The 16,806-nt window shown below is 47.8% G+C and overlaps 1 protein-coding gene and 1 long non-coding RNA gene across 3 annotated transcripts; both read right to left on the bottom strand.

Moving 5' to 3' along the window:
• Positions 1-991: 991 nt before the first annotated feature.
• LOC309346279 lies at positions 992-3,554 on the bottom strand. The gene is made up of 2 exons (XR_014158560.1): positions 3,347-3,554; positions 992-2,467 (listed from the first exon to the last, which is right to left on the bottom strand). It is a non-coding gene; the product is annotated as an uncharacterized lncRNA (long non-coding RNA).
• Positions 3,555-5,546: 1,992 nt separating this feature from the next.
• Positions 5,547-15,133, bottom strand: LOC309345653 (E3 SUMO-protein ligase ZBED1-like). Of its 2 annotated transcripts, none has more exons than XM_081868903.1 (3): positions 9,396-9,666; positions 9,099-9,255; positions 5,547-8,404 (listed from the first exon to the last, which is right to left on the bottom strand). In XM_081868903.1, exons 1-3 carry the CDS (start codon positions 9,426-9,428, stop codon positions 6,354-6,356), a joined length of 2,241 nt encoding a protein of 746 aa, XP_081725029.1. In that variant the 5' UTR covers positions 9,429-9,666; the 3' UTR covers positions 5,547-6,353. The 2 variants fall into 2 exon arrangements, with proteins under 2 accessions (XP_081725029.1, XP_081725030.1); XM_081868904.1 differs by lacking the exon at positions 9,396-9,666 and adding an exon at positions 15,027-15,133 and having other exon boundaries at positions 5,548-8,404.
• Positions 15,134-16,806: the final 1,673 nt, after the last annotated feature.

Raw genomic sequence — 16,806 nt, 5'->3', positions numbered from 1 at the left:
CAACATCAAACTCGCATGTGGACGAGCCCTGAAGTTTCCATGGTTTTCAGCTTTCGATGAAAGTTCCTAAGCCCTCTGTAGTAGGGTTACCAGACATCCCCGGTTCCCAGGGACAGTTCCCGCATTTGCATATCTGTCCCTGGACAAATTCTGTCCCTGGAATGTCCCCAGATTTGCAAATCTGTCCCCAGAAAACGTGGCAGCCTCAGCAGCCCGGAGCCAGCCGGTTAGCGCAGTTGGCTCTGGCTGGCTTCAGGAGCTGCATGCTGCCATGGCGCCCGCCATTTTTCCTGCGCCACGGCAGCAAGCAGCTCCTGAAGCCAGCCAGAGCCAACTGCACTACCAGGCTGGCCCCTCCTGGGCAATGGCCACCTGCCTGTGATTCCCAAGCCTCTCCTGATCTGTCAAAACAAAGGAGGAAGCGGGAAGGAGATCAGGGAACGCGGTGCCCAGTTGCCCAGCTTTTTAAAAAACTGCACATTTATGTTTCCCAGGATGCGAAAGAAGGGCTTTGCACTTTTATACAATATGCATGTGTGCTTGGGCCCAGGGTCTTTTGCCTCACCATCCCCACTAGTACTCAGCTTCGGGGGGGGGGGGGGGAGTGTCCCCAGATTCATTGAAAAAAATCTGGTAACCGTACTCTGTAGCCTAAAGTGTCCTTCAAGCCCAGGACAGCTGATGAAATGAAATTATATATTTCTCCCTGTTATTTGAGCATAACCCAAGGCATATTTTAAAGCTTTTGCCTGAATCCTAGTTCTTTCTTCACCAACCCCATGATTCTGGCTTTATACATATTTCTAGAACCATTTGCCCCACAGCTCAGGCAACTAGCTGCCTTGCTTGCCCCTTTGCGGCTAGCCCCTAGGGCAGCCGAAATTCAGCTCCCACTTGCTACTACTGGACAGGCTTATCAGTTTGTGTATTTCAGAACAAAACTTAGCATCTATATAAACTTCAGCAGAGCCCATGAATAACAAACCTGAACTATTTTTTTAAGATTTTATTTTGTCCATTGAAAATGCTCATCTTTCCAGTTAGACCCAGTGTTACCCTTTTAAAGTACCGCACCTTGAAGCAGGTTATTGCACCATTATTTTGCACAAGCAGCACAGCGATGAAAAAAAAAAATCACACAAAATTTGTGTAACTTGGCAGTGGTGTCAAGTGGTGGTTGCCGAGACGGATTTCATTATTTGGAATTCTTCAGCTGCTGTTTCTTTTCTCCAGACGGCTTTGTTTTTATTTAAGATGGTGAAGGCGGCGAGTTTTCAGCCTCACTAGTGAATAGTGCAATCCAGGTTCTTGGAAAGCTACTGGGATTTACAGGACTTGCCCATTTCATTCCGTATCAGAAATAACTGCAGCTGGATGCAACCAGCAAAAGTGCACACACACACAGACTGGAATGAAATGGAGGAAGAAAGTAATTTGAAAGAAAAAAAAATGAAAATGGCACTGAAATGCTAAAGACTCAGTTGAATATGGTCAGAAGAAGAAGAAGAGGAGTTTGGATTTGATATCCTGCTTTATCACTACCCAAAGGAGTCTCAAAGAGGCTAATATTCTCCTTTCCCTTCCTCCCCCACAACAAACACTCTGTGAGTTGAGTGGGGCTGAGAGACTTCAGAGAAGGGTGACTGGCCCAAGGTCACCCAGCAGCTGCATGTGGAGGAGCGGGGAAGCGAACCCGGTTCCCCAGATTACGAGTCCACCGCTCTTAACCACTACACCACACTGGCTCTCTCCAAACTGTGGACCCTAAACTGTGTTTTATATCATTGACTTTTTATTTTGTTCTGTGTATATCACAATGTTCTTTTGTTGCTGCGGCTGACACATATAAAGTTTCATTCATTCATTCATGAACTCAAGCTGTCCCTCTGATGCTGAAACCTATAAGCTGAAGTAAAAGCTTCAGATCGCAAGGTAGCTATGGATTGTGAGAACCCAATTTAAATCCCAGGAAAGGAATCTCTGATCGGGATGTAGGACTGCACAATCGCCTTGAGGAAATGTTTATAGGTCATATCCTCACCCAGGCAAGAAAAAACACTGCTCAGAGAGGCCACTTGTTCTCTTGAAGATGCTGGCTCCAAGCCATTTATTTATCCGTTCCTGAAGAAACTTTAAAAAATCATGGATGTTGTGAGAGAGGATCGATCCCAGATTGGGAATGCCAGGACACGGTCATGCCATATACACAATTGGTTGATGATCTTTTGGAAGCCAGAAATGCATTAAGAACCTGCCCCCCCCCCAAAAAAAAACAGGTTGGTTATGGTTTATCCATCCTTCAGTCTGGCTTTAAAAAAGAAAAATGCTTTAAAGGGAGAGAGAATGAAAAAGTTAATAATAATAAATTTATCACCCACCCTTTATAGTCCCAGGGTGGATTGCACCATTAAAAACAAGTTTGCTATAACAGCTGCAGTGAGATAACCAGACACTGTGCTATACAGAGCTGGTTCAAAATTGGGAAAGGAGTACGACAAGGCTGTATATTGTCTCCCTGCTTATTTAACTTATATGCATAATTCACCATGCGAAAGGCTGGGCTGGATGAATCCCAAGCCGGAATTAAGATTGCCGGAAGAAATATCAAAACCTCAGATATGCAAATGACACAACCTTGATGGCAGAAAGTGAGGAGGAGTTGAACCTTTTAATGAGGGTGAAAGAGGAGAGCGCAAAATATGGTCTGAAGCTCAACATCAAAAAAACGAAGATCACGGCCACTGGTCCCATCACCTCTTGGCAAATAGAAGGAGAAGAAATGGAGGCAGTGAGAGATTTTACTTTCTTGGGCTCCATGATCACTGCAGATGGTGACAGCAGTCACGAAATTAAAAGACGCCTGCTTCTTGAGAGAAACCTAGACAGCATCTTAAAAAGCAGAGACATCACCTTGCCAACAAAGGTCCATATAGTAAAAGGTATGGTTTTCCCAGTAGTGATGTATGGAAGTGAAAGCTGGACCATAAAGAAGGCTGATCGCCGAAGAATTGATACTTTTGAATTCTGGTGCTGGAGGAGACTCTTGAGAGTCCCATGGACTGCAAGAAGATCAAACCTCTCCATTCTTAGGGAAATCCGCCCTAAGTGCTCACTGGAAGGACAGATCGTGAAGCTGAGGCTCCAATACTTTGGCCATCTCATGAGAAGACTCCCTGGATGCTGGGAAAGATGGAGGGCAGAAGGAGAAGGGGACGACAGAGGACGAGATGGTGGGACAGTGTTGTTAAAGCTACCAGCATGAGTTTGACCAAACTGCGGGAGGCAGTGGAAGACAGGAGTGCCTGGCGTGCTCTGGTCCAGGGGGTCACGAAGAGTCGGACACGACTAAACAACAACAACATCCTACATACCGGCAGACAGTGTTACGAGTTGTTCCACGCTGGAAGAATTGAAAGTGAAGGAGGAAAGACTGGAAGAGTATTTTAAGCCAAGGGGTGAAAATCAGATGGTGTAATAAACTGGACATATACCAGATGGGATGTTGGAAAATGGAAGACTGAGTGATGATGAAGAATGTCTTTGCCTTTGAAAGAAGATCAAAGTCAAGAAAGGCCTTAACTGCCAGCAAGGAAGATTTTGGCAAAAGAGCTGCCACGATTACGGGATAGACTGAAATGGCCACAAAAGAAACAGGAGCAGCTTACAAGGATGACAAACAAACCTCTGAAGCCATAAAGATGAACGAAGAAGAGTTACAGAACCTGGAAGAGCTGAAGGAGGAAAAGTCAAAACTTTGCAAGTCAGAAGAGCTTGCTAATGGCTGAGGAAACCTCATTATCAGCTCTTTTATAATGACAATTTCTCTGAAGAGTTGTTGAACCAATGAAAGAGGTTTGGGGGTGGGGGAGAGAAGCATTTTTATGATGGGGCTCAAAATTATAAGCCACCTGGGAGCGTTAGTTGCACCCTGAAGTTGCACCCCAGCTGTCTAACTCCCTCCCCTTAGGGACACTGAAAGCCTTGACACTTACGGAATTCCACTGCAGCATAAAGACCTTCATGTTTTTCCAAGTCTCTGGTGGCTATGTCAATAATATCTTCAGCTTCTGTATTTTTGTGTTGATTATAATGGTTTTATTGTTCACGCTCCTACCCTCAGTCACCCTCGATGGGAGATTGCTACTCCAGAACTCGCAAGTACTTCTCACAGGGTCACGCTCATGTATCTGGAGTCGAGTGGCACACTTTCTTTTTAAACCATTGCTGTTCTTCCTTGACACTTCCAGGATGCTGCAGAGATTGGGTTACGAACACAGACCCCAGCCAAGGGGTGTGCTAGCCTGTGTGGCTACTTGCAAAACGCGACCTGCGAGCATAGCTCCGAGTCCCACATCTCACTTAAAATCGGCAAACGCGTTTTTAAAAAGGAATCCAACTCCACGATATCCACTCTCTCGTGCTGCTGCTAATTGACTCAAAGCAGCTTCGAGGACAAGCAGTTAAACATTTAGTGCAACTAATCAACAACATCAAAGGTTTTCTTCCAAAGGAGAAAGGTTCAGTCTTCAGTTACGTGCAGCAGGGGTCACTGCAGCAAGACTTCGAAAATAGCCTTAAAGAGATATACCTACAGTGCTGTCTGCTTTGTTATAAAAGGGCACCACAGTGCAAATTCTTTTTAAGGCATACTTTGTCGTTCTTAACCCTCGCCCTAGTCCTTTCCATTCCCTACCCTTGCAACGGTCCAAATTCAGATGCAACTCTGAAGCATCATCTGAAAAACAAAACACTGCTAGCAGTTCAGCCTAGGGGGTTCGTCGACACTTTCGTTTGCCCTGACACTTCCCCCCAGGCAAACCTATAGTTTGCTGCTGAATTGGAACAAACAATCAGGCTTTCCATTGGGCAAAATATTCCCGGAATGCAGAGGGTTGGCCCCTTCCAACTCTACAATTCTATGTCGTTTGTTCCAAATCAGTGCTGCAGAGTGGATCTTCCAGGAGAAAGCAATGGCGCAAAGGAAAACCACTTGAACCCATGCCTAGTAAGCATGGGACAAGCAGAAGTGTGGACGAGCCTTAAGAGGTTCATCTCGCCTTCAGATCAAGGTGTCACTTTGTGTGAACATCACAAGGTTTTGACCTGCCCAGAGAGGCAGTATCTGAATGGATTTCCTGGAAGGGCCTACATAACAAATGCACCACTCACTCACAGACTAAGTCGCATGTTCCCCTCTGCAGGTGGAAACATGCGTATTTTGAGCCTCTGGAATCCTCATCACAATGCAAGTACAATGCAAGGCAACTGGGAAAGTCTAGGACAGGATTAGCGCTCAGCCTCAAGGTACAGCTTCGTTCTGGGTAGAAGTGTAGGCTTCCTGCAGCCCACTTGGTCCTTGTGTCTTGATGCAGAAGGATTACCACAGCGCAGTGTTATTTTGTTTTTAAAAACAGAAGCACCTAGCTCACTCTGAGGGTGAAGAGGTGAGGGTGGTGGCTTTCTGCATTATGTAGGACTAGCACATGGTAAAGCGATGTGTAGAAAGAGCTACAACTTTCTCCTAAGGCAGTGTTTCCCAACCTTGGGCCTCCAGCTGTTTTTGGACTACAACTCCCATCATCCCTAGCTAGCAAGACCAGTGGTCAGGGATGATGGGAATTGTAGTTCAAAAACAGCTGGAGGCCCAAGGTTGGGAAACACTGTCCTAAGGCAGGGTGTGGCTCACCTGCAGACCTCAAACTGTTGAACTCCAGCTCCCATCAAGTCCTAGCTGGCAAGGCCAATGGAAGTTGCATCCCAACAACATCTGCCACCTCTGTTTTACAGGATTCCAGCACAGGTAAAGGGGTGATGGAGGCTCAAAATACCTATGTCTCCCTCAATGGAAGGGCCTCATAGGAGCCTTAAAGGCAAATGAAAACGAAGATACACACTACAGCATTATAATGCACTAAACTAAGTGAGCCCCACGAGCTCTGGAGCGATTTCTACATTCTCTCCCTATTTACCTTTTTTTCCAGGATAAGATAGGTAAATGGTTCGGTTTATTATAGACCTCCAGACTAGGATTGGCCTTCCAGAAACACACCTGTATCTTTTGAGATTATTGTTGGATATGGCCCTTCTAAGGCCTGTTTTCTGCTCCAAGTCCAGCACACCCTTTCAAGAAAAAACACTACTGAGTTGTAGGTTGAGATACCACTACAGCGAAGAACAAGGGTGAGTTTAGACAGCAGGCAAACTTTCATCTTTAAATTAAGCAGGCAAGATCAGGCCCTGACTTGTGCCTCCCCTAAAGTAACCTGAGGGCCAAGGTGTCCTCCTTCCAAGACTTTGCATCCCTCCACATCTCCCAGTGCAGTGGCCACACCGTAAGTCGGCACACCTGACTTTCAGTACTGGTTGTGAACCACCTTACTCAGATTCTCGTTGCCATTTCTCATCGATTCTAAAAAATCGAAATTCTGGTGCAAGAAGAGGATTTGATCCAAGTTTTCGGGAGCAAGCACACCTCTCCGGTGCTCTAAGGCGCTTTCGCTGGCAGCAAAGGCCTGTTCTGGTGGCACGACCGTAGCCGGGATGGCCAAGTATTGCCGGGCTAGCCTGGCTACGGAGGGGAAGCGGTGTTCATTGTTCTTCCACCAGTCCAAGGGGTTGGTGCTGCGCTTGCAGAGAGGCTCCACGATGTAGTTCTCCAGCTGCTGATGGATCTCAGGCATACTCTCCGTGGGGTCCTTCCCCAAAAGGATGTCGTACATACTCTGAGACTGCCCGCTCGGGCCTCTCTCCTTATGGCCAGAGATCTGGCAGGCCGTTTCGCCAACCTCTGCTTTGTAGTCGGCGTTCGGCACCCAGAACTGGTTGGACAGTGGGGACTGGTGGTTGAAGAACTGGGAGAGCATGCTCTTGATCTTTTTGTGCAGCTCGCTCCTCAGGCTGGGGCTCAAGAACCTCATTTCCTTGAAACGTGGGTCCAGGAATGAGGCCACCACCGCTGGGCTCTCCAGCAACTTCTCCTCATCCAAGATGCCCCAGCGCTGGGTGAGCTCCGACCTGATGTTGCTCACCACTGTCTTGATGATGCCGCTCGCTTCTTCCGATTGCTGCCCTATAGCTGTGACAATGCCATGGATGCATGGCATCAGGGAGGAGATGGAGAAGTTCTGCTCCTCCCGCAAGAAGGACGTGGCGATCTTCAGCGTTCTCATGACGGGCACCAGGTCCTGCAAGAGCTTCCACTGGTGGTCGGCCAAGTTCTGGACCACCGTCGTTCCCTTGGGGTGCTCCTCCAACACGGACATGATAGCCCACTTGAGATCCAGCAAGCACTCGCACATCTCAATGGTGGTTATCCACCGAGCCCCCGTGTCCATCACCAACTTCAGCTTTGTCTTGTTGATGGCTTCCAGCTTGCTGTTGAGCGAGCAGGTGGCCTTCGCGTCCTGCTGGAAGTAGCAGACGATGCTGCGCGCGGCGCTCAGGGCCTCTTGCACCTGCTCCACTTCGAGACCCGCCTTGACGCACAGGTGCAGCAGGTGGGCGGCACAGCACAGGCTGGTCCAGCCGTAGACGCACTTGAGTTGCGAGGAGTTGGCCCCCAAATCCTGCAGGCTGTCGTGCATCACGCAGAAGACCGACTTGTTGGACAGCCCAAAGTCCGTCAGGACCGAGTACAGCCGGTCTCCCAAGTTACTCTCCCCTTTATCCTCATGCACTTGCTGGGTCTCCAAGATACACCTCGCCCTCCTCCACTCCCCGTCAATGAAGTTAGTCATGATGGTCAAGTAGGTCTGGTTGGGCTGGGACAGCCAGAACTCAGCGCAGATCACAATCGACTGGGCCGTTTGCAGGTAATGTTCTAGGTGTTGCTTGACCACGTTGTACCGGTGCCACAACATGCTAGAGAGCTGCATAGGGGACGGGAGAATAAAGCTAGGTTCTAGATAGCCAATCAGAAGGCCAAAGCCTTTGTCCTTCACCACCGAGAGAGGGTGCAGGTCCCGGAAGATCATTTCCAGTACCAGCTCCAGTATCACATCCGTCCTGGGTTCCGCGCAGGAGACGGCGTGGTACTGGCTGCTGTTTTCGGGCGTGAGCTGGCGGGCCCTTTTTATCGCCGTCTCCTGAGCCACGTAGTCGGGGTCGGGAACCTGGTCGTCCTTCAGCTGAGAGAGCAAGGTGTCACGGATGCTGTGCTTCCTCACGAGGTGCTCCCTCATGGTCGTGGTGCTGTTGTGGAAGGAGAGCTGCTTCTTGCAGACGTTGCACTCGACGTAGGCATCCCCCAGCTTCGTGTAGTAGTTCCACACCTTGGATTTGCGGCGGTCGACGTAGAGGGAGGCGCTCGTCCCGTCGTGGCCGCCGCCTTTCTCGCGCCTCCGCCTGGTGCACGGACCCAGGTTGGCTGGCATCGCGCAGGTATTGAAGACCATGGATATTTCCTCTGCGGGAATAAGAAGAGAGGTCAGGAACCATTTGTCCAACACAGGGCTCGAACCCACAACCCTGAGATTAAGAGTCTCATGCTCTACTGACTGAGCTAAGGTAAAGGGACCCCTGACCATTAGGTCCAGTCGTGGCCAACTTTGGGGTTGCGGCACTCATCTCGCTTTATTGGCCGAGGGAGCCGGCGTACAGCTTCCGGGTCATGTGGCCAGCAGGACTAAGCCGCTTCTGGCGAACCAGAGCAGCGCACGGAAACGCCGTTTACCTTCCCGCAGGAGCAGGACCTATTTATCTACTTGCACTTTGACGTGCTTTTGAACTGTTAGGTTGGCAGGAGCTGGGACCAAGCAACGGGAGCTCACCTCGTCGTGGGGATTCGAACCGCCGACCTGATCGACAAGCCCTAGGCTCTGTGGTTTAACCCACAGCACCACCCGCGTCCCTACTGACTGAGCTATCCCAGCTTTAATATCGTAAATTATAGCAATGCAATGATCAGTTTAAGCTGGTAAATGAGGTTAGTAGATTTTTAGCCTGGTTATGCAAATATGGATAGTGTTTTTTTATTTGTTGCTATGATTATATTTAAAAGGAGAGGGGGTTCTTCATACACAATTTTGTGGCAAAGTGGCATATAAATAAACAGATAAGGCTGATCACAACGGAGGATGCAAGGAAGGGAACGTCCATACCTTGAACTGTCTGAGGGTAGGATGGCGCAAGGATAGGGAGGGTTTGCACTTCGATGATCTCCTCCTTGGGCTGGGCGTCCCCTTCGCTATCCTCTAGCTTGACGCATTTCTGCAAGAATTCGCTGACCCTTTTGGAGCTCACATCTTCCATTTCGGTCTTGTGGGGAATCGAAGAGGAGGGGAGAGAAACAGTGAGAAAAAGCAGTGCAAGCGTGTAGATCCATCCACACACACACACACACACACACACACACTCTCAGCTTCTGCCCCACAAAACGAGCTGCATGGGTAAATTACCTTCACTTTGACACCTACTTCCATTGAAACCATTTCCTCGCAGGAAAGTGAAGTCTTTGCAAGATCGGGGCCTTCAGGTGAAATACGGTAAATAAGGAGTCAAGAGCAAGGCATCAGTTCTAGAAAGGTTCTGCATGAAATCCAATCTAGATTTTTTAAAAAATCTATGAATTGCATGACCTATATATAAGCACAGGGGTGTTGAATAAAATATTGTGGGGACCAAAGGTGGATGAACTGCCCCAGAAGGAGCACGACGTGTCCCCCAGTAAAGGTACTATCCCACCCCTAACACCCCATACATCCAGCCCCTGGCACTTCCAGGTAAGCCTGGAAAAGATCACTGTATGGAGCACAAGAAAGCGGCTGCCCGTCAGTGTCAACTGCACTAGGTTAAATGGACTTGATATAAGGCTGCTTCTGATAATACTTCCTATGTTCCTGGGCATCAATGTCATAACTGAGATCTAAGCAACTCCTCCATCATCCAGGGTCTTTCTAGAGTCAGCTTAGGGAGAGGGGCTTAAGGACAGCAAAGGAGTCCCCCACAAGGTCTGAGGGACAGTGGACCGGCCCCCTGCTGAAAAAGTTTGCTGACCCCTGAACTAGATGATCCATGGGTTGCCTTCCAACTCTACGATTCTCTAATTCAACTGGACCAGAGACCACATCCTTGTTCGCACTGGAACCACACTGCAACCACAACACACCGGTATTAACTAACACAAAAGCGGAAGCTCCGAGACTCGCCAAAAGCTAGCTTAGAGGAGAGGCTTACTGGCTTCAAATTTTCAGCAAATGAAACTGATTTGTAAAAATGTTACATGGGGGGAAAATTACGAGAGAGAGACATTGCACACACTTTTGTAAATCAAGAAAATATTTAATAAAAACAAACAAACAAAAAATTATTGCAGCAAACCCCATTTGCAAGGATCCAAAGGATGGAACTCCCAGTGTCCTGCAACCAATAATAATAATAAGAAAAACTGCCCCAAATTTAAATAATTCAAGTTGTAAATCTTAGCAACTGGTTTTCCAACCATGCCAGTTTTGGGGAAAGAGAACTTGAAGCAGCTGCATGCACTGTTCTCACAAGGAGCAGAGTGACTATAATTTATTGGAAGGGGTGAGAGTCCCTTAAGGTCACCTGCCCCATGACACACTCCTATATAAACTGAAGGTGTTTTACAGTAACATTCACTAGATGTTAGTGGTGCAGAAAATCATATAAATGCCATCTGCCCTCTATTTATTTTTTTTACTTGCCTTGCAAGCATCTTTCAGCAGCTTATGACTCAGCTGAACAGCATGTCGTCCGGAGGTGCTCAGCTGGTTTTAAAGGAAGAATAGTTCCTATGTCTTTCAAATGTGCCAGATTTTATTGCTCTGTTTTCCTTCGGACCACATCAGCGAGGCCAAGGGGATCCTTTAATCTGGGCAGCCCAGGACCTCCACAAACATTGCCCAGGCTTGAGACCCGGGGAGGTCACTGTGGAGCTGCTAACACAGTGGTTTGACTTCACCCCCAGAGGTGCACTCCATTGTCTCTTGAAGCAGACGGATGTCAAAAACAGTACAGTACTTGAATCCCAAAGTACCATTTGGTGAAGGGATGCACTCACTTAGGGGGTTAGTACCTTGGATGCCGGGACGCGGGTGGCACTGTGGGTTAAACCACAGAGCCTAGGACTTGCCGATCAGAAGGTCGGCGGTTCGAATCCCCATGACGGGGTGAGCTCCCATTGCTCGGTCCCTGCTCCTGCCAACCTAGCAGTTCGAAAGCACGTCAAAGTGCAAGTAGATAAATAGGTACCGCTCCAGCGGGAAGGTAAACGGCATTTCCGTGCGCTGCTCTGGTTCACCAGAAGCGGTTTAGTCATGCTGGCCACATGACCCGCAAGCTGCACACCGGCTCCCTCGGCCAGTAAAGCAAGATGAGTGCCACAACCCCAGAGTTGGCCACAACTGGACCTAATGGTCAGGGGTCCCTTTACCTTTACTTTGGATGCCACTCACCCAGGGAGGTGTAGCATGGGGGAGCTAGCGGGGGTCGTGGCCCTGGGCACACAATTTTGAGGAGGCACAAACCATGCCCCCCCCCCAGGCAAGTGCTGGTTTCTGCGGGAATCCTTCTCCTGCCAGGTTCCATCTCTGGCTCCCTGTCTTTCCCTGTCTGCCTCTGGGGGTCCCGGGCCCTAAAGCCCAGCCTGGCCTTGCTGCTGTGTCCCCAGCCTCCTCGCTGAATGGCCACCTGGCTGGTAGTGGGATTTGCAGAGCTCTGGTGGGTGGTCACTCTGGCAGCATCAGCGGTGAGGACTGTGTTTGCACTAAGGGCTCCATTCACCCTCTGTACCCTGCCCAGAATGTGCGCCCCGGGCACCGGCAAACCACGCTACGTCACTGCCCTGAGCCAGTCTCTGTGTAAGGAAGCACCATCATCAAACACCCACATCATGCATTTAAAACAACTCTTATGCCACTTTAACAGTCCTGGCTCTCCCCCCCAGGCAAGTATCCTTTGTTAAGGGATCTGGGAGTTGTAGTTGAGCAGTCAAACAACTCTTAGCACCCTTAACAAACCAAGGTTCCCAGAATTCTCTGGAGGAAGAGACCATCCAGACTGTTCAATTGGTACAAGAGCACTTTGAAAATATATAGTGTGGATCTGACCAAAGATAATTACGTTTGCCTTGTTTTGTTTTTGCATGGTGCCCAGCAGAAGAACCATTTTCCAGCACCCTTGCTATTGCGGAGGGAGGTCAGAGTGCATGTCTTTGCCTTTTCAAATGGATTAGAAACCACCTCATTTTGGGGGATGAGGGCAGAATGGCAAATGCATTAAGGATGTGATCTTAGACACACTTAGCTAGGCTGTAAGCTTGATTTAACACCCTGGGGCTTTTGAAGAAAAACACATAGGAGGGTTGCTCTGTGTACAACTAAACTTCTCCTGGTATGCCCCGCGGAGGACCTTAAGGTCCACAAATGACAACATTTTGGAGGTCCCAAGTCGCAAGGTGGTTAGATTGGTCTCAACCAGGGCCAGGGCCTTTTCAGTACTGGCCCCGACTTGGTGGAACGCTCTGTCACAAGAGACCAGGGCCCTGCGGGACTTGACATCTTTCCGCAGGGCCTGCAAGACAGAGCTGTTCCGCCTGGCCGTTGGCTAAGGCACAGTCTGACTCTTATGCTGCCCTCCCCTTATGGTCTTGATCTATGGGCTACTTTTACAATGAGGCTGCATTTTAAATTGTATTTTAACCTGTATTTTAAATTGGTCCCCCCCCTTATGTTTTTATTGCAATTTTACTGGTGTTAGCCGCCCTGAGCCCGGTTCTGGCCGGGGTGGGCGGGGTATAAATAAAATTTATTATTATTATTACTATTATTACTATTATTATTAACTGTAGACCTCTTCCTTGCCCATGAGATTTCATGCAGTGTCTGTCTCAAGCAATGTAAGCTCCTATTTTGACCCCGGCTGAGCTGCTGCGCTTCCCTAACTGAAAAGGAAGGTCATTTCCACAATATATGCACAGAACAGCAGATCCGGAGGCCGTATGGGAGACCAGATGTAAACACAGAGATTCGGCACATGTCCAAGGCTCCCTGTTTACCAGAAAGCATTCTGGTTCAACTCGATGGACACTACAGCTGCCCCCAACATTGCAATGAGTCTACGCTGGCCAGAGGCTGTGCCTGTGCATTGTTGCACCTGCAGGGTTTTAGAACTGCGGAGCTGGAAGGGACACCGAGGGTCATCCAGTCCAACCCGCTGCAAGCAGGAATATGCAGCTGTTCCATACAGGAATTGAACCTGCAACCTTGGCGTTAATAGCACTATGCTCTAGCCAACTGAGCTATCATCCTGCAGGATGAAGCTGGTACCCATTTTACCCGGCCTACCCATTTGGTTGCTTCTGAGTAACCAGATCTTCCTCTTACAGTTGTACCTTGGGTTACCTTCAGGTTAAGTACGGACCTCCGGAACGAATTAAGTACTTAACCCGAGGTACCACTGTACTAGACAAGGTCTGCCAATGAAGCACGGATGTTTTTGCAGATAACCTGAATGGCATTTAGTTCTTGGATTAACTAATTAATACATGTTCATATTGCAAGGTGTGTGTTTAGAATCCTGCAATGAAGGAGACTCTTGCCACCCCCTCAGTACAGAACGAAGTACTTAATTCGTTCCGGAGGTCCGTACTTAACCTGAAACTGTTCTTAACCTGAAGCACCACTGTAGCTAATGGGGCCTCCTCCTCCTGCTGCTGCTGCTGCTGCTGTGCCGGAGCACGATTTCTGTTCTCATCCAGAAGCAAAGTTCTTAACCTGAAGCAATATTTCTGGGTTAGCAGAGTCTGTAACCTGAAGCGTATGTAACCCGAGGTACCACTGTACCCAATTTTCATGAAATCGAGCCTTCTGCCAATGCTCAGGTCCTCTTAATCTTCGCAACTTTAACCAGCTTGAGAGAACAGGAACTAGCAGTATTATGGGATACTTGTTTTGGAAGCCAGGCAGTATTCCTGATTAAACACACCAGCTTTTAAATCCAGGTGAAGCTGGTGTGTGTGTGTGTGTGTGTGTGTGTGCGCGCGCGCATTCCTCCTTTTGCAAAATCAGCAGCTCCATCCCTTCTTTTGCAAAATCAGCAGCTCCAAACACCCTTTTGCAACAACGAGTCGGTGTGGCTTGAAATATTGATTTTTATTTGTCTCAGTGCTCCACATTCCCTGTTCTCATTAAACCACACATACTGAAAGGCTGTTTCACACCGTTAGTGACATTTATAATTAAGCTGACATAGCCGCTTTCCCCCTTTAAATGAATTGGAAGATTTAACCCATTAAACCACACAGCTTAAAGCTTCCATCCTTAGATATTTAATATTTAATAGGTCTGCATGTAGCATAACAGGCAAGCCCCATCGTCTACCTTAGACGCACCAAGGACAGGAGCTCCCCCGCCCCAATTTAAATCCACCCATAGACACATCGGAGCCCCCAAGGCAGCCACACAGGAAGAAAATCCTTTAGTACGTAAATACACACAAATGTTGTGGCTTAAAACGCGCGAGCGCACGATTCATTCATTCATCCCGTTCCTTGATTTCTACACAACTGCATCAAATATTTCAAGCTGCAAAATTTCCCAAGCAGACAGATCTAGGAGCCCAGGCGCGCGCACACGCGCATAAAATACTGTCAAGCACGCTTAACGTGGGTGGGAAGCGAAGAGGCGCAATGCTGCGCTACTCCTGGAAATAAAATTGCTTTTTCAGCTCCGTCTGTGTTGCAACCCAGCCAGTCACCCACCCAGACAGACAGACAGACACCCATTGCGAAGGAGAACCGATGGGGCCGGGAAGGGCGCGTTCCTCTTTTTGCAGGTGCATTTCACCCCTTCTGAACCTCTCTTCCTCTCTTCCCTTTAAAACCCCACATTAAAGAGCCAGCAGGCGCGTCTGCTTTTGAGCGCACAGGTGGAAGGAAAGTTTCCTAGAAGCCGAAGGCAGAAAGGAAGGGAGGAAAAGAGCGAGGAGGCACACAATGAATTTCCACTCCCCTCCGCCTGCATGCGCGCGTGGGTGGACAGATGTCTGGAGCCGCGCACTCTACTTACCCCTTTGTTACCATGAGCATCGCGCAGCTGCTTCGGCTCTTTGCAGCCTCACCGCTCCTGGTGCAGCAAAATGGGATTACAGCCTAACCTTTCATCTGGAAGCGATTCCTTTAGGGCTCCTCTGAAAAGTTCACAGTGGGGCGAAAAGCGTCCCTAGTCGGGGCAACCTTATTCCCAAAAGATAAAAGGGCGCACCACCGCCAACGCCTTTTAAAATGTTGCATTTTTTTTTTTTTGGAAGTCTGCAATCAGGGGGGGAAAAGCCACAAGGCAAATTTATTTAGGGAGCTGGACAGAAGCACCTGATTGCACCTGTTTTGTTATTATTAATAGAGTACCTAACATTTGCTCTGCACTGCAGAGAGGCTAAAGGACAATGCAGCCACTGTCCGCAACCTCACTAAAGGAATCGGGGATGGGGAGGGAAGAGGAAAGCAAGGAGGTATCTATAAATGCAATGCTTTGTATCTATTCCAAGATTACACATGTGATTTCTATTGATCACGCAAAGCATCGCAGCAATCTTAGTTGTTGCAACCCAAACTAAACCAATCAAAATAATTTAGCTTAGCCCTTGTAGTAACATGTGATTACATATACAGTACTTATTTTTTATTTTTTCAGTATCTTCCTTTCTTAAAGCTTTGACTAAGAGGATGTTGAGAGACATTAAATGAATAGGTAAATTAGTCAAAGCTTTAAGAAAGGAAGATACTGATTAAGCAAAATTGCCACGCTTAGCCAATTCTCTTTTCATGTATACAGTGGTCACCGTGGACTCTTGACAGTCCATTCTCTTGCTATATACAATACCTGAAACTCGTTTTGTACAATAAAAGTAGGCCAGCACAGGCCTTTTCACCTCAGAGGAAAATGGAATCATCAAAATGATGCAGTTTTATGAAATTGCTATTTTTGCCATCAGTATCAACTCATCTGAGCCTCTTGCTAAGTACACACAAACCTGCAGCCCTTAGTCTTCTGGCTGATGGGATGAGAACCTAGGGGAATCTAGAAATGATGCTATTTGGTGGGGGCAGGTTGCTATATATAGCTGTTCCTATTCTGGCCAAGGGATGGGGCTGGAATGCTGGAACCATCTAGGATAAGCCATCTCACCTGCCTTGTCTCACCTCCCTGCCTGGGGCCTAATTAGGTGCTTAATTATGATTGGGTTTCTCTCTTTCTTTTTTAAAAAGCCAATGTTTGTTGATTTATTATTATTTATTAAATTTCTATACAATCCCTTCATCCAAGAATCTCGGGGTGGTTTTACACTGTAAACACAAAAAATACATACCATAGTAACAAACAAAAAACATTAATACCCCCCACAGTATTATCATGATTTTAATTATGTTGGTTATCATAAACATATGTACAAACACATAACAATACAGACAATAAGGGAACTATGCGTGGAACATGTTCAGTATGTGAATATATAAATAAACAAATTACAGAGATGCAGATGCATATACAGTGGTACATCAGGTTACATACGCTTCAGGTTACAGACTCCACTAACCCAGAAATAGTACCTCAGGTTAAGAACTTTGCTTCAGGGTGAGAACAGAAATCATGCTGCGGCAGCGGGAGGCCCCATTAGCTAAAGTGGTGCTTCAGGTTAAGAACAGTTTCAGGTCAAGAATGGACCTCCGGAACGAATTAAGTACATAACCAGAGGTACCACGGTAAAAGTTTGTAAATATCAGTGGTTCTTTGTAACACACGTTTTTCATTCCAAGTTGTGAGCTGCCTTGGATTCTGCACTGGGAGA

Source organism: Podarcis erhardii (genome assembly GCF_964252035.2).
Source record: "Podarcis erhardii genome assembly, chromosome: 7".
In the NCBI taxonomy this organism is placed as follows: Eukaryota; Metazoa; Chordata; class Lepidosauria; order Squamata; family Lacertidae; genus Podarcis; species Podarcis erhardii.
Note: the sequence above shows the minus strand (reverse complement) of the source record. Positions and strands in the feature narration are given on the sequence as shown.

Coding starts and splice junctions, on each gene's coding strand:
- LOC309345653 (XM_081868903.1), bottom strand. CDS start 9,428: ATGGTTTCAATGGAAGTAGGTGTCAAAGTGAAG. Junction 9,256..9,395: donor AAGTAGGTGTCAAAGTGAAG/GTAATTTACCCA, acceptor ATTCCCCACAAG/ACCGAAATGGAAGATGTGAG. Junction 8,405..9,098: donor CTACCCTCAGACAGTTCAAG/GTATGGACGTTC, acceptor TTATTCCCGCAG/AGGAAATATCCATGGTCTTC.